The sequence below is a fragment of the Pongo abelii genome, chromosome 6 (assembly GCF_028885655.2).
Source record: "Pongo abelii isolate AG06213 chromosome 6, NHGRI_mPonAbe1-v2.0_pri, whole genome shotgun sequence".
In the NCBI taxonomy this organism is placed as follows: Eukaryota; Metazoa; Chordata; class Mammalia; order Primates; family Hominidae; genus Pongo; species Pongo abelii.
Genome location: NC_071991.2, coordinates 108,947,102 through 108,970,279, shown reverse-complemented (window position 1 = coordinate 108,970,279; position 23,178 = coordinate 108,947,102). Strand labels below are relative to the sequence as shown.

Genomic DNA, 23,178 nt, shown 5'->3' with positions numbered 1-23,178 from the left:
AGTCATTTTGAAAAAGTTCCCTAAAGAAAGGTATTTTCCTCCAAAAACTATTTAAATCTGGTTTTTATTAACGGGTAATACAGAGTTTCAACTGGATTGTCTACCATACTTACCATACTGTATTTTTTTAAATGTGATTACCTACTTTTCACAAGTTACAGATTCCTTAATTTGACTAATTCCATGAATTCCTCTGCCAGTTTTTAAATTAGTAAATTGTAGATGTGGATCTCTCAATCATATATCTTGCATAACTCAAATATCACACTTCTGGAACACTGTCCAGGACTGAACACTGACATTCTCTTTCACATATCTAAGACAGTAGTCAAAAAGTAGCCTAGAACATAATGCAGTATTCATTGCTGTACCAACTGATTTTTATTCCAGAGAAAGAAATACACTGTGAGCCAAACTATATGATCTCAAAGAAGATGAGACTACTGCTGCTGCTGCTGCAAAGCCTGCATTTTAATAATTCTGTAAGAGTCTGAGGGAGCACATCTCTCTGGCCAGATCTGATTTCAGATTCCCAAGTATAGTAAAGCAAGGATGGTTCTCATCTCTTTCCTCTCTAATTTGTAAATTATCTCCATGCCATTTTAAGATAACTTGCACAGATTCCAACATAGCAAATGCAGAGAACTGTCCTTCACTATTACAGTGACATCGTTTTGTTCCCCCAGTCCAGTAGCAGCTTCAAGAAGCCGGGGTCACATTGCCTTGTTTCCCCTGGAAAAGAAAAATGGCTTCATTAATTCTTCCCTCATCCATCTGCCAGCATACATCTGCCATAACACTGGTAACACTTTAGCTGTGCTTGTGTCTTCCACAAGAAAACGAGTTCTCTAGTAGAGAGGACAGTGTCTTCTTACTCTCATATCCACATTGCCATGCTCCATGCCTTCACTGGGTTTGGTAGAAAAAAGTATTCTCTATGTGAAAGCCTAAACTGTTGTTTTACAAGTATTCCTCAAAATGCAAATGATCCGTATTTAACCACCCCATCCAGGTTAGGGGTATAGCTGGATTTTACCATGGTAACAAAGCCATCTCTCAATTACATGCAGCACAAGAATCTCACATCTGCAGTTTGGTGCCGTTGAGCCTGTATTGCTCAGATTTTTAGGCATTTAAGCAATCAACCACTATTCTGTTGCACTTAATATTTCCAATTAAAGCACAGGCAGTGCCAAACCATACTTTTCCAGCCTCATTTCTATGACTTCATTGACTCTTAGCTTTTCACCTAACGGGAAGACTGTTTATTCCCATTTGTTTTCTCCAGTCCATACTCTAGTTCAGAATCTCACTCACAGTAGACCCTTTTCCCACCTGGGGAATTTACTGACTCCCTGGCTGCTTCTAGTGTTAGGAAACTGGATAACCTTTTGGCTTAAACTCTAGGCGACAGCTGTTTCTGCTTTACAAGGCTACCTTCTAGAACCTCATTTGTATTATTCACTGCTCTTGAATGCATTTCTTCCCTATCCCTTGTCGTTGAATGAAAGAATGAATGATTTCTAGCTCATTTGTTGTGTCCCTAAGCTCCTATGTTATGCCGCATCTGCTCCCACCTGCCCTTCCTCCCTATCTTATCCAGACTGCATGATCCCTTTTGCTCCCTGCATGATTTGAAGACATAAACTAGCCATTTCATTATAAGATTTGTGAGCTTATTGCATTTGAAATTATTTCAGCTCCATATACCACTCTGAGCCCTCTCTCAGGGTGTCTCCCACAAAGATACCTTTCTTTTGAAAATCTAACCATTTTTGGTCTTTCCTAGCGATACCGACCATGCAGTATTTTATCTATAAATTTAAAATGTTTGAATTAATTACTTGAATTCAAAACTTGGCTAAAACAACAGTAGAGGGAGGCAATGTTATATGGTAGTTGTGAATACAAATTTTGGTTCAAATTCTGACTGTGATATTTTCTAATATTGTGACATTGGGCAAATCACATAAGCTCCTTAGGTTGCAATATCTTGCCTCAAGGATTGTTGTGAGAAGAGAGTATACACACAGTGCAGAGTAGTGCCTGTCACACAGTAAGCACTCATAAAAGGTAGTTGCTTGGATTGCCTTAAAAATCTCCAGTATTTGTATGGTATATTAAGGGTGCATGCTGAAAACCTCAAGGAACAATAAAAGATATGCTATAATATTTTCTGTGTGATAGCTTAAGTTTTTCAGAAATAGATTAAAACCTAACCCCATATCTAGTGTAATCCCACTGGATAAAAAAATCAGCTTTGAACGCCTGGTAAACATATAAAAGGGTTCATAGAGACCAAAGAGTAGTTACATGTTTTTCTTCACTGAATTGATGGGCGGAATTCTCTCTGCTACCCCCATCTCTCTTACACATACCCCAGTGTTCTTGCCGAAAGCTCTTGAAATAACTTTTATGTCCAGAGTATTGTTCATATTTATTATATTTTATACTTGAGCAAGGGTGATAGAGTTTAGCTGTATGAAGCTATCAAGATGTCATAACTCAGACAGACTCAGATGCTGAGGTCTTGGACCCCCCCAGGCTGGGGGAGAAGTGAGAATGAAGGCTTGGTGGAACTAAGCTGACCACATCACCTTTTCCTGGCCCATGGAAAAGCAGCCAAGTCTTCTATTCATAATACCCACTAAGGATACAGCACAGCCATCACACTCTCACTCACACAAGTGGTCCATCCCATGGCAACCAGTTGAGCTACATGGGATATCAAGCAGGAATTCCAAGAGGCTGCAGAAGTGCTCCAGAGATGGCAGGCAGTTAGGGGGAGGAGAGTTAATAAGAGATATGTTTACAGGGGCAGAATTTCTGTGAACAGATGGATCATACTAGACCAGGGCAGCCTCCAAATCCTGGGGAGGAAGACTGGAAATAGCAGGACAGAGTGTCTGGGCTGGGTTTGGCATGAGACTTAGTCACACTAGGAAGTGGTGGTTAGACATATGGAATACAAATCAGGATAGAGATGAGAGATCAGAGGATGTTTCCAACACTATAGACCAGATAGGGTGAATGTGGGGTGCTGCCCTCATGCTTTGACTTGCCAGGGATGAGATTGAGGGGAGGGGGTCAGTGATCTAGGGTTCCAGAACATTGCTTTGCCTAAACACTGTTCCTGAAGAAAGCATTTGAAGTATTCACTTTATAATTATTCTTTAAACCATATATGTATGTTTTATGCATTCTTCTGCCTATATGAATTACTTTGCAGTAGTAAAAGAAACCATTTGGAGTTGTAATATTAAAAGAGAATTATAGAGGCTGTTCATTGTGTTTATATTGGTGTTTCTCTTACTGGGCAGGTGTATTAGTAAGAACATCTTGTCATATTCTGATTCTGTTTCTCTAAACTTGTTAGAGAGGTCTTTCCTAAATATTTATTATTAAAAATGTAGCCAGGCATGGTGGATTCATGCCAGTAATCCCAGCACTTTGGGAGGCCGAGGCAGGCGGATCACCTGAGGTCAGGAGCTCTAGACCAGCCTCAACATGGAGAAACTCCGTTTCTACTAAACATACAAAGTTAGCTGGGCATGGTGGTGCATGCCTGTAATCCCAGCTACTTGGGAGGCTGAGGCAGGAGAATTGCTTGAACCCGGGAGGCAGAGGTTGCGGTGAGCCGAGATCGCACCATTGCACTCCAGCCTGGGTGACAAGAGTGAAACTCAGTCTCAAAAAAAAAAAAAGTAAAAAAAATTGTGAGTCACACAGAATAGTCTGGAATACTAAAGAGATTCTGTGCTTAAACTCCTACCTGTTACTAGGGCAGTAGCCTTGAAAATATTTGAACAAATTCAAAAGAATAAAGTTAATATAAGTTTTCAAATATATAATCAGAATCATCTAAGTGTACCAACTGTATATCTGTTACAATTTTTTCCTCAAAATTTTAATTTAAAGTCACCTTTATTATTACAGCATTAAAATCAGTATACAGATAAACCAAAATAAAATAAAATGCCATATTCTCATTACCCAGGTGATGTTAACTATTAGCTCCTTAGTGTATATCATTCAGATATTCTGTGTGGATTTTTTTACCCAAATGATATTATAATACACTATACAATTTTTCTCATTTTTAATTTTTGTGGGTACATAGTAGGTGATTATATTTATAGGGTATATGAGATATTTTGGTATAAGCATGCAATGCATAATAATCACATCACAGAAAATTGGGTATCCATCTCCTCAAGCATTTATCCCTTGTATTACAAACAATCCAATTATACATTTTAGTTATTTTTAAATGTACAATTAAATTATTATTAACTATAGTCACCCTGTTGTGCTATCAAATACTAGGTCTTACTCTTTCTGTCTTCTTTGTACCCATTAACCATCCCTACCTCCCTGTCACCTCCCACTACCCTTCCCAGCCACTGGTAACCATCCCCTACTCTCCATCTCCATGAGTTCAGTTGTTTTGATTTTTAGATCCCACAAAAAAGGCGAGAACATGCAATGTTTGTCTTTTGGTGCCTGGCTTATTTCACTTAACTTAATGACCTCCAGTTCCGTTCATGTTGTTGCAAATGACAGGATCTCATTCTTTTTTATGGCTGAATAGTATTCCATTGAATCAATGTACCACATTTTCTTTATCCATTCATCTGTTGATGGACACTTAGGTTGCTTCCAAGTCTTAGCTATTGTGAACAGTGCTACACAACAAACATGGAAGTGCAGATGTCTCTTTGATATACTGATTTCCTCTCTTTTCAATATATATCCAGCAGGGGGATGGCCAAATCACATGGTAGCTCTCTTTATAGTTGTTTGAGGAACCTCCAAACTGTTCTCCATAGTGGTTGTACTAATTGACATTCTCATCAACAGTGTATGAGGGTTCCCTTTTCTCCACATCTTCACAGCATTTGTTATTGCCTGTCTTTTGCATAAAAGCCATTTTACCTGGGGTGAGATGATATCTCATTGTAGTTTTGATGTGCATTTCTCTGATGATCAATGATGTTGAGCACCTTTTTATATGCCTGTTTGCCATTTGTGTATCTCCTTTTGAGAAATGTCTATTCAAATATTTTGTCCATTTCTCAATCGGATTATTAGATTTTTCCCTAGAGAGTTGTTTGAGCTCTTTATATATTCTGTTATTAATCCCTCATCAAATAGGTAGTTTGCAAATATTTTCTCCCATTATGTGGGTTGTCTCTTCACCTTGGTGATTATTTCCTTTGCTGTGCAGCTTTTTGACTTGATGTGATCCCATTTATCCATTTTTGCCTTTGTTGCCTCTGCTCGTGGGGATGCTCAAGAAATTTTTGCCCAGACCACTGTCCTGGAGAGTTTCTCTGTGTTTTCTTACAGTAGTTTCATAGTTTGAGGTCTTAGATTTAATTTTAGTCCATGTTGATTTGATTTTTTTATATAGTGAGAGATAGGAGCAAGTTTCATTCTTCTGCGTATGGATATCCAGTTTTCCCAGCACCATTTATTGAAGAGACTCTTTTCCTCAATGTATATTCTTGGCATCTTTGTCAAAAATGAGTTCACTGGAGGTGTGTGGATTTGTTTCTGGATTCTCTGTTCTGTTCCATTGGTCTTTGTGTCTGCTTTTATGTCAGTACCATGCTGTTTTGGTTACTGTAGCTCTGTAGTAGAATTGGAAGTAACGTAATGTGATTCCTCCAGTTTTATTCTTTTTGATTGGTTCATCATTTAGTCTTTCTGCTTAAGTAAAGAGTATTTTACACACCACAATTATGGTGTTATACTATTCTGTGTTTTTCTGTGTGTTTACTATTACCAGTGAGTTTTGTACCTTCAGATGATTTCTTCTTCCTCATTAGCATCCTTTTCTTTCGGATTGAAGAGCTCCCTTTAGCATTTCTTGTAGGACAAGTCTGGTGTTGATGAAATCCCTCAGCTTTTGTTAGTCTGAGAAGGTCTTTATTTCTCCTTCATGCCTGCAGGATATTTTCCCCCTGGATGTACTATTCTAGGGTAAAGGTTTGGTTTTGTTTTGTTTGTTTTTCTTTCCCCTTTAGCACTTTAAACGTGTCATGCCACACTCTCTTTGCCTGTAAGATTTCCACCAAATAGTCTGCTGCCAGATGTATTGCAGCTCCATTGTATGTTATTTGTTTCTTTTCTTTTGCTGCTTTTAGGATCCTTTCTTCATCCTTGACCTTTGGGAGTTTGATTATTAAATGCTTTGAGGTAGTCTTCTTTGGGTTAAATCTGCTTGGTGTTCTGTAACCTTCTTGTACTTGAATGTTGGTATCTTTCACTAGGTTTGGGAAGTTCTCTGTTATTATCTCTTCAAAGAAACTTTCTAGCACTATCTCTTTCTCTACCTCCTCTTTAAGGCCAATAACTCTTAGATTTGCACTTTTTAGGCTATTTTCTAGATATTGTAGAAGTGCATCATTGTTTTCTATTCTTTTTTCTTTTGTCTCCTCTGACTGTGTATTTTCAAATAGCCTGTCTTCCAGCTTCCCAACTCTTTCTTCTGCTTTATCAATTCTGCTATTAAGAGACTCTGATGCATTCGTCACCATGTCAGTTGCATTTTTCAACTCTAGAATTTCTGCTTGATTCTTTTTAATTATTTCAATCTCTTTGTTAAATTTATCTCATAGAATTCTGAATTCCTTCTCTGTATTATCTTGAATTTCTCAGAGTTTCCTCAAAACAGCTATTTTGAATTATCTGTCTGAGCTTGTGGTGAATGCTGCCAGACCTGGAACTTACCCTGCTCCCCTCTCATCCAGGGCAGGTCCGGAAATGCTGTTCAAGAGCCTAGGCCTGTACTGAGGGACCCAAGAGCCTATTTGGTGCTCTACCCCACTGTGGCTGAGCTGGTACCTAAGGTACAAGGCAAAGTCCCCTTTGCTTTTCCCTCTGCTTCTCTCAAACAGAAGGAATCTTTCACTGCAGTCATCACAGCTGTGAATGTGCTGGGTCACACCTGAAGCCAGGATGTCTCAGATCCCAAGCCCTGCAGTGTACTCCATGGGTAACACTGCTGGTTATTTAGGGCCCAAGGAGTCTTTAGTTAGCAGGGGATAAATCCTGCCAGGATTGAGTGCTTCCTTTCAAGGAAGTTGGTTCCCTTTTGGCCCAGGATGGGTATAGAAATGTCATCTAAGCCTGGAATGGAGGCCTCATGACTCTGTCCAGTGCCGTATCTTACTGTGGCTGAGCTGGTAACCAGGATGCAAAACAAAGTCCTCTTTACTATTCACTCTTCTCTCCTTAAGCAGAAAGAAGGGGTCACTTTTGTTGCTGCAAGCTGCACTGCCTGGGGTTGGGGGAGGGATGATGCCACATTTACTATTCCCTTACTCACCCGAGGAGGTGTCTCGCTAGGTCACATGCTACTCTAGTCCATGGACTCTAAGCCCAGCCTAGCACTAGGAATTGTCTAGGAATTGCTCTCCTTGTCTCCTAGACTGCCTTTCAAGTTTACCTAGGACCCCAGAGCACTTCAGCCCATGGTAGCAAGGCTTGCCAAGAAACTCAAGTTCCGGCTGCTGAGATGGTGATTCTCTTCTGGCTAGGGCTGGTCTCAATGCTCCCTCCTTGCATGGCCACTGTCTGAGCCCAGAACAGCTTTATTTTCTACTCAATGACAGGGCAGCAGTGAGTTCAATGTAAAGTCCCCAAGTCACCGCACTCTCCTACAAACTTGCACAGATTCTTTCTCCATGCTGCATAGCTACTGCTGGGGGATGGGGGAGGGGTGGGAGATGGGAGAGGACATTGGAGATTCAGAACTGTCTCTTCTGCCCTCCTCAGTACCTTTTCAGGGATATGAAGTTACAACCAGGTACTGTGATTGCTCACCTGATTTTTGGTTCTTGTGATAGTGCTTTTCTTTGTGCAGATAGTTGTGAAAATTTGGTGTTCTGGGGTTGGCGCAGGGGAACAAGCAGTGTAGGCTTCTATTCCATCATCTTGGTCTGCTTCATATTTATTTTTAATCTACCAGTTTTCAGTTAACGATTTTCCGATCACTACGTTTTTTATCTCATGTGGAACTTAGTCAATGTGCAGATTTTTAAAAAGTCGGACACATCAGCAGGTTTGTTCAAATCTGGGACCATATGTTGCATCTGGCTATCTATTTCTTAAGTGTTGTTTAATCTAGAACAATCCCTTTTTTGGCAACGCTGACTTAAAGAGATAGACCAGGCATCTTACAGAAAACCCCCATCTTTTGGATTCTCTGGTTTCTTCCCTGTAGTGTTGCTCAACATGTTGCTCTATCTCTTGTGTTTCCTATGATATGGAAGTTGAATCTAGATGTGATGGACTGGGATTCAGCACCTTTGGTAAGAATGCATTGTAGATGATGATATGTGTCTTTGCATTGCCCTGCATTGGTGTAATGACAGCTCGATTCCCCCACATGCAGTTATATTTGTCTTCTTGCCAGTAGGAAGTAATCTGTATGTTGCTACATTGGCATCATATGAACATCCGATTCCTCCTCAACAATTCTGCTGGTTTTAGCACTAAGCAACAATCCTTGACTAAAATAATTGCAGTAGGGATATGAAATTATATTTTCTAAATCTTTAATTGCTTTTACATGTGTTAGCTGGCATTTTCTTTGAAAGTAGAGATTTCCCTCACATAGTAGGACTCTCAAATTATAATACCTGAAATATCTTTTCTTTTAATTGCCAGTTTTCAAAGTAAGGAAATGTTTAACAGCTGCCTCAGATGAGATGTTGGAAGAATTTAAGTGTTTTTGAAAAAAATACTATGGTCACTGCAAATATGATTTATTGATCATTTTCAAGGTATCAGGACTGTGTTAAAGGCTTTATATAACCTAATTCTTATGACAACACAATGAGATTTTGGAGAAGATAACGGAAACAGTGTGTGGTTAAATTATTTGATTTGATATGGTCACTCACATGGGAAGTTACAGAGCTGAGATGCAAACTCAAATTAATCTTAGTCCAAAAATCCATGCTTAATTATTTTATACAGTTTTTTTGCATTTTATTTAAAAACCAAATTCTGCTTGTAATGCTGTTTGGAATGTTTCCCAATTTATAAACACTAGTAATATAAATTATGCTTAATAATTCTTATGAGATCTCTTCCCCTTCCCTTATGTTTTTTTAATATTTTTAACAGTGTGAAGAAAACACAAACCTTCAAGATACTACCCGCTACCTCAAACTTCCCTTTTCCAAGGGCATTTTCCTTGGGAATAATAATCAAGCCATGAAGGCCACAAAGGAGTCCTTTTGTATTACATCTTTTCTCTGTTCCACAAAACTCACACAAAATGGTAATGTATGATATTTTATTTGAAAGCCCTAGTACCTAGTAATCATGTATATTTCGGTAAGCATATTCAGTAAACACCAAAGTTAGTTAAGAACTTTAGAAAAATTATTGATCCTTCCGTTTGTGATTTCTAGTAAAATGGAAGCAAATGTGACCCAGTGACCTGTTGAATGCATGTCATTTAAGAAGGACTTCAAAATTATCCCAGTATTGAAAAACAAGTACACAACTTTTCAAATAAACCATCAAAACCCAGATGCTTTGGGAAAAAAAAAAAAAACGAAAATACCAACACCTTAATCTCGTGTTTTATAGCTCCATAAACAGTGCTAATTGCAGGCTTTAGAATAAAGGCTGTTTTTTGTTTAATTAGATGCATATTGCTTTTCAATTCTAGCATTACTTTTTATCAGTGATTGTTTAGCAAGTTATGATTAATAAAGCAAGCTCTTCTCCTTGGCAAATTGCCATGAAAACATCTTCTGTAATGAAGGAAGTAAATTAAACATTTTTGAGTTTTTTATCGTTGTCATATAAGACTTCTGGCTAGCACCCTGAATGCTATATTAAATAAGTTATATTCATTATGTTGAGAAGAATCACTTTATAACGAGGTATTGTGTCTCATAAAAACCTGTGCCTAAACAGGTGTGCTTGTTATTAGTTCTTAGTTCCTTCTTCTGTGTCAGAGAACAGCATTTATAGAAGGAAATATTTCTTCTTTTAGATCATAGTCTCAGAAACAAAGCAAAATGTAACATCAAAATTTTGACCGCTTTTAAAACACCTCTCAATTTCAACAGGCATTGCTACTGTATTTATATAGGACACCAAGTTAAGATATGTTATACCAGGCTTTATCAGCATTCAGTAGTTAATGATTTTACTTAAATAAAACCTCCATTGGCATAACTCAATAAATGATTATAAAGCATTTACCAAACCTCAAGTATTTTTTTATGAGGCCAGTTTACCCCCATAGAAGTTATGAAGATAATAAAATCAACCTCTTATTGAGATCCTTAAACAGAAATTTTTATTTATTCCGTGTGGATTAGGTGTGTGTGGGTAGTAGAGTTTGCATTCATGTTTAACTGAATTTCCCCAATAGAATATTTTGGGGTCGTATTACTTATTTATTGCATCTGTAACAGCTACCACAAACTTACTGGCTTAAAACAATACAGATTTATTATACTGCAGTTCTGGAGATCAAATATACAAAATCAGTTCCATTGGGCTAAAATCAAGGTGTCAGCAGGGCTGCATTCCCCCTGGAATGGAGAGAATCCATTTTCTTACCCTTCCTAGCTTTAGAAGCCACCTGTATTCCTTGGCCCATGGCCCCTTCCACCATCTTCAAAGCCAGAAGCATAGCATCTTCACATCTCTCTGACTCTGACCATCTTACATCTTTTAAGGATGCTTGTGATTACATTGAGCTGGATAATCCAGTGTAATCTCTCTATTTTAAGATTTTTAATCACATCTGTACAGTCTTCTTTTGCTGTGTGAGGGAAACATAGTCCCTCCTAATTCTTGAAACAGGTTCTTTTGAGGCCATTATTCTGCCTACCACACAGGTAAGCCTAACAATAGATTCTCTTCCATCAAAATATGTGGTCCTATGTACTGAATTTGTGCTAGTTGTAGAGTTTAGGATGTTAGACACAATTATGAAAATGAGACAGAAACAAATCCTGAAAATTAGAAGTTGCTACTTTTTAAAAGTAGAGAACATTTTCAGGTAAATATGAGTAAAAGACAACTTATGAAATAATTATATTAAACATCTCACTCTATGGAAAGTGGGATCGGAATTCCATGCAATGGTTGGCTCATTTTTGCAGACGGATAAGTGCTTCATTATTATTTTGGCTTTGATTAACCTTGTCAATGAGAAATGGCTCAAATGAGCCAGGAAATGCATGTTTCAAGAGATGGGAAGGAGGAAGGAAGTTAGTTGGTCTTCCTGAAATTTACATGCTAAACACACATCTTTGTGTCGAAGTAATCTAGTTCCAAATTGGAATTAAATTGCTATGTATTCATTTTTCTTGACATGGAAAATATACAAATCTTATTTCTACTACAATTCAGCATTTGCTAAGTGATATGGTCTCTAGGAGCAGTTTCCTAGAGCAAATTTGCATTTCAGAATTCCCAAAGTGTGTCTGTCTGCACACGCTTTGCGCTGTCCAACATGGACAGTGTACCAAGGTCAGAGCACTATGCTAGGCACCTGTGACTGCCAGAACAGGTAGAGATTTTAAGGTTTGGAGGATTAGGGGTCATGGCATCCTCCAATTTTATAGCTCTTGATAGGGTAGGTACATAATATACACCTAGTAAATGCCTGTTGAATGGAATGTAGAAATTGGTATTTTCTGTGATAGGTTGTAGCCCCTAATTTGCAACTAACATCCTCAGATGGCAAAAGCAAGAACCTAGGATACAGCAATTTTGCCTGAACTCGAAGTATTTTGCATACATGATTAATTACATCCAGATGGACATAACTACTGGGCTTTTCCACGTGCTCCATCATGAGCAGTGTAGAGATTCATCAGCCTTCTTGCAGGCAGGATGGGCAGGCGCGTCCTGACTCATTTTCTGGACCCCTGTAATCTATTTTCCAGCCCTACTTAAATGGGCCCTAGTCCTCATTCTCCGCTGCTGCCACTTCGTAGCCAGCATAGCCACCTTCTTCCTCCCCACACTCCTCACGCTGAGCAGGGTCCTGATGGCCCCTGCAACTGCCTCACTTTAAAGGAAGGGAAAGAGAACACAAAGGAGGAGTGAGAGCTGGGATGGGGGTGGAGTGGGAAGTGAGGAGTGAATGGCAGGGGAAATGCACGAGGGATTATGAAAGAGAAGATGCCAGGGAGGGGAGGCCTCCTGAAGTGAGATGCAGGAAGTAGGAAGTAGGTGGGAGGGAAGCAGCAAACTGGGGAGAACAATAGAGCTTTGCCTTTGTCGCCCTGGGTCTCACTCTTTGGAAGTATCTGATATGCCAAATATAACCAATCAGTTTTAAAAGGTTTCAGTCATACCCCAGGATGTCTGAATTACATCTGAATAGTCAACATTTTCAGGCTTTTGGGTTATGAAAACATCATAAATCTCTTTTTCAAAGTCAGTATTTTTAAAATCCCTTTATTTTTCTCATTCTAATTCCTCCTCCTCCTCCTCTTACCCGTGTTTGTTGCAGATAAACATTCCTGTTTGGTACTGAATTCCTTACTATTAATAGTAAATCTGAGGTTTTTCTCTTGAATCTGGCTTTGGTGGAGCTTGCTTCTCTTTCTCCTTGAGATTCTTAATGCTTTTTCTCACTTCTGTTCTCTATATTCTCTTTTTCTTTCTCATCTTACCTACTTCCTGGGTTTTGGGGGGTTTGGAGTTTTTGTTCCCTCATTCATCTTTCTGTTTCTCAGAAGGTCCCTTTTGGGTTTCTGCTAAAACAAGTGATTTGAAGTGAATTTCCTGCTTTTCTGCCTGGAAATTCTGTCCTGGCTCTTCTCTCGGCCAGTCTAGTCTGGCGGCTCCACCGCGCCCTGAGGCCAGTTCTACCAGGTCCCGCTGCCCTGTGCGTGCTCGGCACACGCGAGCCTTCAGTTCTCACTGCATTCATTGGCCTCCAGATGCCACCTCTCCCTGCATGCTTTGGAGACTAATAATGCATGGACACCATCTCCCAGAGCCTTTGTAACTTCTGCCCAAGAAAGATAAATTTATTCCCTCCCCAGGTGAAGAGGTTCTCTGAGGATCTGCTGGACTAAGGCCCGCATGTCTGTTTAGGAAAGGGTTAAAGAGCTGGGCCCTGTGCTTACCTGGACTCAGGGATGAAAGATGGCCCATGGAGTCCAGGAGCTGCTCTTCTCAGGTTGAGAGCTCCCTGGATGATCTGAGAAATCACTGGGCCTGTTACCATTCTTTTAGTCTGCAAGATTTGGGTCACATTGCCAAGAAGACCTTTGTTGCTGGGTGGAGTTGGTTGCTAGGCAGCGTGCTATCTGCTGGGCACCCAAATGGGAATAAAGCAGGTTCCTAGCCCTCAAGAAACTCATCTTTCCAGGAGGAGGCAGAAAAATTAATCAACAAATATTTGTCACCTGCCTGATTTGTTCTTGGTGCTGGGAATACAGTAGGGCCCAGGTTGGCATGGCTTTTTTCTCTTGGAGTTTACAGTCTAGGTGAGGCATAGACAAATACACTAACAACTGTAATGGTAAGGTAAGTGCTACTGTGATGTGGAAGCATGTAGAAGGGACAGTTAGCTCGAGATTTCAGGAAAGGCTTCCAAAATGAAGCAACATCCGATGAGGACTAAAGGATGAGTAGGAGTTTGTAAGTCAAGAGCAGTGGGGAGGAAACAGAATACAGTGAAATAAATGCCATCCGAGAGAGGGCTAGTCATAGTCTGTGGGAGCCTGCAACTTGAGTGGCTAGGAGAGGGGAGCCACATGTGTTAAGAATTTTACTTTTACTAGCAGAACGCTTTCATGTGAGGACCTGTTCTCTATTAAGGCAATTAATCTTCCTTTTCTGTTTTGAAAGGTGATATGCTTGATCTTTTGAAATGGAGAACCCATCCAGACAAGATCACTGGCTGTCTCTCTAAATTAAAAGAAATCGATGGCTCAGAGATAGTAAAGGTATATAGTATTTCATTACTGTTTTCCTTGCAGAGATTCATAGAATAAAGAACATTTGGAGGAAAAAGACAGATAGTATCTTATTTACTCATTTGCTACTTCTTTATCTAACAGTTTCTGCAGGATACACTGGATACCTTATTTGGAATTTTAGATGAAAATTCCCAAAAATATGGGTCTAAAGTGTTTGATTCTTTGGTAAGTTCAAATTCCCTTAATTATATTTTAACTGTTTTGTCTCTCAATCTTGACTTTCATGAGGCTGGTTCAGAAACATGCGCTTAATAATGTAAGAGTTCATTTTAAAAAGAAGCAAAAAAAAGAAAAACCTTGATTTGCATTTGGTTTTATAAAGCTCAATTTTCTTTTTTTAGGTTCACATAATAAATCTGCTGCAAGATAGCAAATTTCATCATTTTAAACCTGTAATGGACACTTACATTGAGAGTCATTTTGCTGGGGCACTTGCATACAGGTAAGGCCCTGTATCTTGTAATTAGTTTAGAAGTGGTTCCTTTCAAGCTTTTCTCAGCAGAAGAGGCGATATAGGAAAATTTAAAAGGGAGTGTAGGAAGAAATGGAGCACTACTGAAGTGTCTCTTGAGATAGTCTCTTCCCTGCTAACACACCCTTTTTAAATGGCTAGAACTTATTTTGATTAAAAAGGGAAAAAAACCTCCTGAATTCTATTCCTGAGCCCTAAAATATAAAGTCTTTCCTTCTTATTTCTGTTTCACTGGATATTCTTTGGTCTAAAATGTCTGGTTATCTCACTTTGGCTGTTAAGCGTCCCACTTCATCACTGTACTCCCTGATGATTATAAATGTTCATAAGAAAGAAATATGAATGGAAAACAACCTTTTCCTTCACACCTGCTGAAAGTCATTCATTCATTTATGTTAGGATTTACTGAGTGCCAGCTGCTTGCCAGGCACCGTACTTTATGCTGATGATGTGAAGACCTGGTCCCTGGCCTCAGGCAATGTAGTCATTGGGATCTACTCTTTGATAGGAGCTGCTATTTTAACTGCTCCTCCTCTTCTACTGGCTCAGGTGATGCTCAGGCACTTTAGCTAGTGCCTGCCTCCTCTCAACATAGTTGATAATTGCCGGAGGCCACAGCTCAGGTGATGCTCAGGCACTTTAGCTAGTGCCTGCCTCCTCTCAACATAGTTGATAATTGCCAGAGGCCACAGCTTCTCTCTTTTAGTTTGACAAATAACTGCTTAAATAGCCTCGGAGTGTACCCCATCGTCTGTCTCCCAGTCCAATATGGTCCTTGCTGTTCTCCCGTATTTCTACCTTATACCTTAAGCACCTATGGGCATGCACATGCCTGACTGTTCCCTGAGGTGAGTTTAAAAAGCATGAAATCAGGTTGATATCCTTCCCCCATCTATGTAATATATAAAGGTTAATAGGTTATCAGATAAGCATTTGATCCTGTTTACTTGGATATTCTCAGCCATGACAGGTTAAGATCGACATCTCCAACATCGAAATGAATGAAGGTATTTTTGTTAGACTTGACAGTTTATCAGTGTGATTTTTTGCTGAGAGTGAAATGCAACCGCAGGAATAGTTTTGAAACATCGGCTCACTCAGCCTAACAATTTGGGCCCTAGTGTGAGGAGGTCACTGCTTCCAAGTTAAATTGTCTTTGGAAGCTAGAAAACAAGAGTATAATTTCTCACACTTCCGGTGGGCCAGGAAAGCAGGATCTTAAAAAGACAAATAAGGCTTGTGGAATCCTCTTAGGCTGGGGGTGATCAGAAACTCACTGGCATGTTATCTTAAAAAATAGCACTCCACCAACATCTACCTGCTGGCACATCCAAGTATTCTCCCCTGACCCAGAGAAACATTGCTGGGTAAACTGTTTCCTAGAAACCAAGAACTGGCTGGGCACAGTGGCTCATGCCTGTAATCCCAGCACTTTGGGAGGCCAAGGTGGACAGATCATTTGAGGTCAGGGGTTCAAGACCAGCCTGGCCAACATGGTGAAACCCGGCCTCTACTAACAATACAAAAATTAGCTGGGCGTGGTGGTGCATACTTGAATCCCAGCTGCTTAGGAGGCTGAGGCAGAAGAATCCACTTGAACCCAGGAGGGAGGCAGAGGTTGCAGTGAGCCAAGCCACTGCACACCAGCCTCGGTGACAAAGCAAGACTCTGTCTCAAAAAAAAGAAAAAAAAGAAACCAAGAACTGACCAAAGTTCAAGGTGTAAGACTGTCATCTTGAGAGTTGTGGGCTGTTGTTTTTACATTTTTTCAAAACAGGAAAAAAAAAATACCTTGGCCTTTCTAGAAATTCTCCTAAGGCACATATTGACATAAGCCATGTTCTTCTCATGGGTCAGAAAATTGGCTTGATAAATCCATAAGGTGTGCATAGCAGTGGGGAGGCATTGTCTCCATCCCTCCTTCCCACCCCGTTTTGCCTGCAGCCCAATGATATTGCATCCAGCTGTTTACGTGGTCACTGGGAAAGAAATCCCAATGAGCAGTTTTACAGTATTGACCATGGCAGTCTCACTGCCAGGCACTTGGTTGGCCAGAGTCCTTTTCTCCAATATTTGTGTTCACCCATTTGGAGGCATTACCAGAAACAGCAGGGCTGTGGAATATGTCCAGATTGAGTGTTGTTTCTCTCTTAAGCTTTGAAAAGGGTGGCAGTGTTGATCTGCAGATTTAGTAAAATTATTATACAGCAGATTGACAGGAAAATGTGAGAACTGATGGGAAAAGAAGCCTCCTCATGATACAGTTAAGCGTTGGATTTGTTGGCATTTAATTGAGAATTACACCGATTCTACATTCTGCACATTTTCCCCTGTATTTTAGAGATCTCATCAAAGTGCTCAAATGGTACGTGGACCGGATCACAGAAGCAGAGCGGCAAGAGCATATCCAGGAGGTGCTGAAGGTGATAACATGCTGTTGATAACAGCAGAGTCTAACAAAGCTGTTGCATGCTGATGCTTAAACTAATTGGTTCCTCTACACAGACAGTAATGGGTGATGATATATTACTTACATTCCAATTCAAGGATCTTAATCAGTTTGTGACTGCTTGAGAGCTGATGAAATTTGAAGGGGGCTTTGCCAGGGTAGTCTACCGGAAACTGTTCAGGATTGAATCCTTGTTCCTCTGGGCTGGAGAGCACTTGAAGTGAAGTCTAAGATGAGCAGGAGAGGGAGGGTTTATGGGAGAAGTCTATATAGGGGCAGTTAAGCTTAGAAGTTCCTGGCTCTTGCTTCCACCAACCTGACAGAGACCATCGGAGAACCATTTATGTTAAATTTTAAGAGCAAATAGGGTGGCTTAGCAGGGATTATAATGAGGAAACCTGAGGCTTTACCGGGTCTTGTGGCTTAACACTGCCCACATTGCTGGGCACTATATGCTCAGTTGTCTGTGGAGATACTAATCCCTTACTTGCAAACATGTTGAAAAAGAGTACAAATTCTTAAAGGAATTGTCCAGTAACAGCCCTGGTAGTCTTCTGATTCCTGTTGTTGAGGACCATCCTATTTGGTGTCAGTAGATTTAAGTAGAAAATGTATACATTTTATAAAATAGCATTTTGAGAATTATATATTTGTAATTTGGGGCTGATTGAAGGTAAAATGCTAAGTGGCAAGAGTACTACCTGTCAAAACAAAATTATTTTTTAAAAAACAGTTATCTTTTTGTTGACTAAATTTAAAAAACATCTGAGGGTGGAAAATACTTAGTGTTCATCATACTCCAGAATGATAAAATGTTTTTTTTTTTTTAATTATTTTTTTTAGACGGAATTTCGCTCTTGTTGGCCAGGCTGGAATGCAATGGTGCATTCTCTGCTTACCGCAACCTCCGCCTCCCAGGTTCAAATGATTCTCCTGCCTCAGCCTCCCAAGTATCTGGGATTACAGGCATGGGCCACTATGCCTGGCCAATTTTGTATTTTTGGTAGAAATGGGGTTTCTCCATGTTGGTCAGGCTGGTCTCGAACTCCTGACTTCAGGTGATCCGCCCGCCTCGGCCTCCCAAAGTGCTGGGATTACAGGCATGAGCCACCGCACCCGGCTAAAGTGTTTTTAAATTTTCTATACGTTTCTCTCATTAGATATCAGAGAAAAGTGGCTGTTCCCCCTAAAAGTAAATACTGTTCAAAAAAGCCTCACAAGGCCTTGGTGTCTGCATGAATAATATATAAGTTTAATGCCATACCATGGTTTTTATGCTGTGTCATTGCTAAATAAATACTCTTTGTCTCCTTTGAAAGTAACTTTAAAAAATTGTATTTTGAAGGCACAAGAATACATTTTTAAGTATATAGTTCAATCTCGAAGGCTGTTTTCCCTTGCCACTGGTGGGCAAAACGAAGAGGAATTCCGCTGCTGCATTCAGGAGCTTCTCATGTCAGTCCGTTTCTTTCTTTCGCAAGAGAGCAAAGGGTCTGGAGCATTATCTCAGTCACAGGTAATTTCTTTTCATCTATGCTGAATAGAAGAAAATGATAAGTGCAGTTTATTTATTTTTACACAGCAGCGTAATCAAATGTGTTCTCCATCAGAAGTCAATAGCTCCAGTTTATATTTGTAGCTTAACCAGCTTTATGAGTAGACTTTTAAAATTCCCCTACCTTCTGCGTACCAGCTGAGCAGAAGTGGGTTGCCTTTCCCTTCTCTCTCTGCATGGAGAGGCTATTGGTTTGCATCAGCTTCATTTCCAGTTACCAGAACACATACTGACGATTGGACATGCTGTCACCACCAGCCCTGGGGAAGGAATTTCACTAGAGCCAATCTCTTGCAGTTCTTTTCCTCAAGCCTCTCACTGCATTTTAATCTGTCAACTTGAGAATCATTATATTGGACTCAGCTAAGCTGCATGTTGTTTTGTTTTATTGAACTTGACCCTAATCATCCTGGGACTGATCTTTTAAGACCAGTGCAGAGCTGCTGCTGCCGCCAAACTCTATTACTGGAAGTAGCCCCACATGTTTTTTTTAAGAACAGGATCCATCTACTTCCCAAATAGCATGGCCTTGAATATGTTCCATGAGGTAATTCTGAATATTTTCCCTATACTTTTTGTATACTTTTAATTCTAATGACTTGGTTAAAAACCTGTCGGAAGGGGAAGCAGCCTCTTACCATGCCCTAGAGGCTAGAGAAACTTGTAATCATTGAGAACTGGGACATAAAAAGGGAGATTAGGAGACAAAATTAGATCCTTAACAGTATCGTTGTGATTTGGTACTATGTGATGTTCAGAAAGCAAAACACCAGGAATGCACCAGCCCTCGGATAATGTGCTGTATTTTTCTGACTCTTGAGAGGTCTATTCTTGTGCTTCTCTTCTTTTTACAGGTGGACTCATCTTCCATCTGGGCAAGGATACAACTCAGGCTCTTTTAAATGTCATTTTGGCCTTTGCAGTCAAGAGTACAATCACTGCACTATGGGAACTTGCCAGAGACCTCAGTGTCAAGTTGCCCACTATTAGCTAAACCCTGCTGACAGCACTTGATATTTGAGCAGGATAATCCACCAGGCTAACCATGCATTCCTTCAGATCAGAGTTCTTAGAAGTTTACAGTCTCTACCAAAGTAATTCAGAATTTGAGTTTTCACCCTGAGATTTTTCTTTTTACCCTTTATCAGTTACAGAGATGAAACTTGCCTAACTCACACCTGAAAAATATTTTCTGACTCTTAAGAGTAACTGTAAGGCATGGTTTCTTCTTAGGGATTCAGGAGACTTTTTTTACCTTAGTTGTACCACTGGATCCTGGAGGTCCCCCTAAGGTGGCTTGGGCCACCGGGGTACAGCAGAGTGGAGCAGCTCTGCTCTCACCTCTTCAACACACTGACTCCCACTGCTCTTGATTCTCTGAGCTCTATCCCACAGCAAATGTTAGAAACAACTTCAGCACCTTCAAAGAATCATATTTGATATTTTTTGCTCTCAGCTTTTAATCAAGAGATAATATGTAAATGTGTCCATAAAGTTTCTGAATATCTTTGTAAACTCTACAAAATAACATTCTCTGTTATTTTGTGCAGTATCACTTACCTGTATATTTTGATGTGATAATTTATGTTTAGTTTGATGCTAAGAAAAAATCCATATAAAATGATAAAATGGTTAGTTTTCTTTGCTAAGCAATGAGAACTTTGTCTCTCTGTATTTGGGGAAGACAAGAAATGCCACACACCTCTGTCCGTACCAGGTTCCCTTTTGATCCCATGCTCTCTTTGGAGAGGCAGTGCCACTAATTCAATGGATCTGATGTGTTAGTTTTCTATTGCTGTGTAACAAATGACCATAAGCTTAATGGCTTTAAACAACACTCATTTATTAGCCCACAGTTGTATAGGTCAGAATTCCAGGCAGGCTTGGTTGGGTCCTTTCCTTAGGATCTCCTAAAGCCAAAATCAAAGTGTTAGCTTTCATGTGTTATCTGGAGGCCTGGAAATGAATTTGCTTTCATGATCTTTTATGCTATTGGCAGAAATATTTCTTTGTTTTCAGAAGACTAACGTCCGAATTTCCTTGATGGCAGTCAGCCGGTGGGGGGAGGTGCTGTCAGCTGCCAGAGGCCACTTGCAGTCCTTCGCACATGGCTGCTCCTTCCTCAAATCCAGCAACAATATGTCAGATCCTCCTCATGCTTTGAATCTCTCTCACTACTTCTCCTGCTACCAGCCGGAGAAAACTGTTTTAAGAGCTCATGTGATTGGGTGAGGCCCACCTGGATAAATCTCCATATTTTAAGGTCAATTGATGAGTAATCTTGATTACATCTGCAAAATCTCTTTTGCCATGTGACATTATGTAATCACAGGAACACCACCAGGGGAGAGGATCATGGGAGTCATCTTAGAGTCCTGCCTGCCACATTTACAGCCAACTAAAATTTGGCTCTGAATTGGTCCGAGCTTTACTATTAAGCTGCCTTATAGGCAGAAATCTGGTTTCCTTGCTCCATTTTGCATTTTTTCCATGTGGGCTACAACTCAGGGCAAACCCTGTCTTCTAGAGGCCATCCCCACAGTCCTTTGGGTTGGATTGCTGGGAAGCTGCCCCACCGATGTATCCATCCTGGTCCTACTGGGGAAGTTCATTCAGTCCTCCTGCCCCAAATGCAACTTGCCAATGACTGTTCTTGTTAGCCCTGTCCTGGAAGGACTAAGGGCTAACCCACCTGGTGCAGCAGTGGTTCTTAGCTTTCCATTTCATGGACACACACCCCCTAACCCAAGATCCCTAAAAGAAGAAGAATGTCAGAAGGAATAGAGGCCCCAAACCCTGCTAGACAATTCCCAATAGTTATCTTTCCCTGTGTGTCCTGGCTACCAGGAAGGTCAAAACTAAATTGTACTTTTATTTTTACTTGCAGTAAAAACTCTCAGCTTGCCGTGGCACAGCTGTCTTCCTCCTCTCATCACAAGATACTTGTTCTTTATCCTTTTTAATCATCCTGTTCTATGTGTATCTTACACTGTAAGCACATTCAGATGCCTTTTTGAAGTCAAGACATGTAAATAAAGAAATAATGGATAAATTAAGGGATACCTGAGGAAAATCAACTTAGTTGACTTTTCAATAATCAGAAAGCTGGGCTCATTTTATTTAACTTCATCAGTATGACTCAGCTCTCTGCAGGGTGACGTGAAGGTTATATAAATACAGGCTGTAACAGAGAATATCAAGTTATTAACTTTAAATATATTTAAGTAAATCTATAATTTTTAAGAGCCGAGGGCCATCGCTGTTGACTTATAGCATCTGGAGTATTTTGATGGTGCTGGCATCAAAAACAGATCTTGGCTCTTGTAGATATTTTTGCTGCTGCTGTATAAATAAATACTAAAATTCTTAAATTTGAGTTTGAGTGAGTCTGTGTTTGAATCATCAGCACATGTAAACGCGACCTACTTTCTGATGGAGCCAGATCTCATTGGTACGCCAACTAGCACTTGAATTTTAGCATGTTAGAAACATGTGCCTCCTTCCCTGACTAGGTACAGTTGAAGCTAGTTGACTCTTCTTCCATTGCCCTCCTTTTATGGAATTTTAAAAGGCTGACTTTGTTTGTTTTGATGTACAATCCTAGCCCAATTTTTTAAGTATGCCCTTTGAGATTTGATATGAGCATCTTTTTTCCCCATAAAAAATGATGATCGGTTTTTTTTTATTTACATAAAAATTTTGTTCTTAGTCTGTACACACAGTTCTTGGTTTAAAATAGATCTTGAAGCAACCCAGGGGGTTCTTGTAATGATATTTTTGTTTTACAAGAGATGAAACTAAAGCCTAAATGATGAAACTAAAGGGTGCTCAAATAACTTTCCAAAGTCACAGAGTTGATTGGAAGCAAAGCTAATACTATATATAACTTAGGTCTTCTGATGCCCTGTCCTGTGTTTTTTCTTAAATCAGAAATGGAGTGCTTTGGAGGAATTAATGTGTTTGGTTTCTTAAACGTGAATGAGATTTAAGTGAGCATTTCAGAAAGCTTCTTCCAAAAGGAATGAATATAACTGACTACAGTCCAGGTCTTGGTTGAGCATTCTTTCTATTCAGTTGTGATGCACTTCACTGATTCTGTGAGGTTTTTGTCAATCCTTTTGCTAATGTCAGTGATTTTCCAAAATTTCCCAGTTTTTATTATGCTGCTGCTTTGTACTTTTCAAAAACTGTCCTATTCTGCTGCACTTTTTAAAAATTTACCTTTTAGCTTTAGGTAACAGAAACATTTCATACTTGTATTCCTACTATTCGAAAGTACTTGCCACGGTCCTTAAACTCACTGACGTTTTGCAGCATATTTCTCATGGCGTATCTGGGAGTTGATTTAAATGTCTTCTTCTTTTTAAGGCTGTGTTTCTGAGCTCTTTCCCTGCCGTGTACTCAGAACTCTTGAAGCTCTTTGATGTCCGGGAAGTAGCCAACTTGGTCCAGGACACGCTGGGCAGTCTGCCGACCATCCTGCATGTGGATGATTCCCTGCAGGCCATCAAACTGCAGTGCATTGGCAAAACCGTGGAAAGCCAGCTTTATACCAACCCAGGTAGGGTGCTGAGTCTCTTGGAGGGTGCTGAGTCTCTTGGAGGAAATTGTGCCTCTGAAAAGCCATTTTGTACATCTTGTAGCCATTGGTCAGCAGATGCAATTAAAAACAAAAAACTAAAAGGCATTTTCTCAAAACCATTGTTTATTTGGATGG

General features: G+C 40.0%; 1 protein-coding gene across 6 annotated transcripts in view; it reads left to right on the top strand.

Moving 5' to 3' along the window:
* The window catches only part of DOCK4 (dedicator of cytokinesis 4), a 525,542-nt gene that overhangs the window by 360,412 nt on the left and 141,952 nt on the right, over nt 1-23,178 (top strand). For all 6 annotated transcript variants that reach the window (XM_054559683.1, XM_024249890.3, XM_054559685.2 and 3 more), the window contains 7 exons: nt 9,139-9,295; nt 13,855-13,952; nt 14,067-14,150; nt 14,327-14,427; nt 16,799-16,880; nt 18,252-18,422; nt 22,830-23,022. In XM_054559683.1, the coding sequence (XP_054415658.1) occupies nt 9,139-9,295; nt 13,855-13,952; nt 14,067-14,150; nt 14,327-14,427; nt 16,799-16,880; nt 18,252-18,422; nt 22,830-23,022 (886 nt within the window). The remainder of the gene's footprint in view (nt 1-9,138; nt 9,296-13,854; nt 13,953-14,066; nt 14,151-14,326; nt 14,428-16,798; nt 16,881-18,251; nt 18,423-22,829; nt 23,023-23,178) is intronic.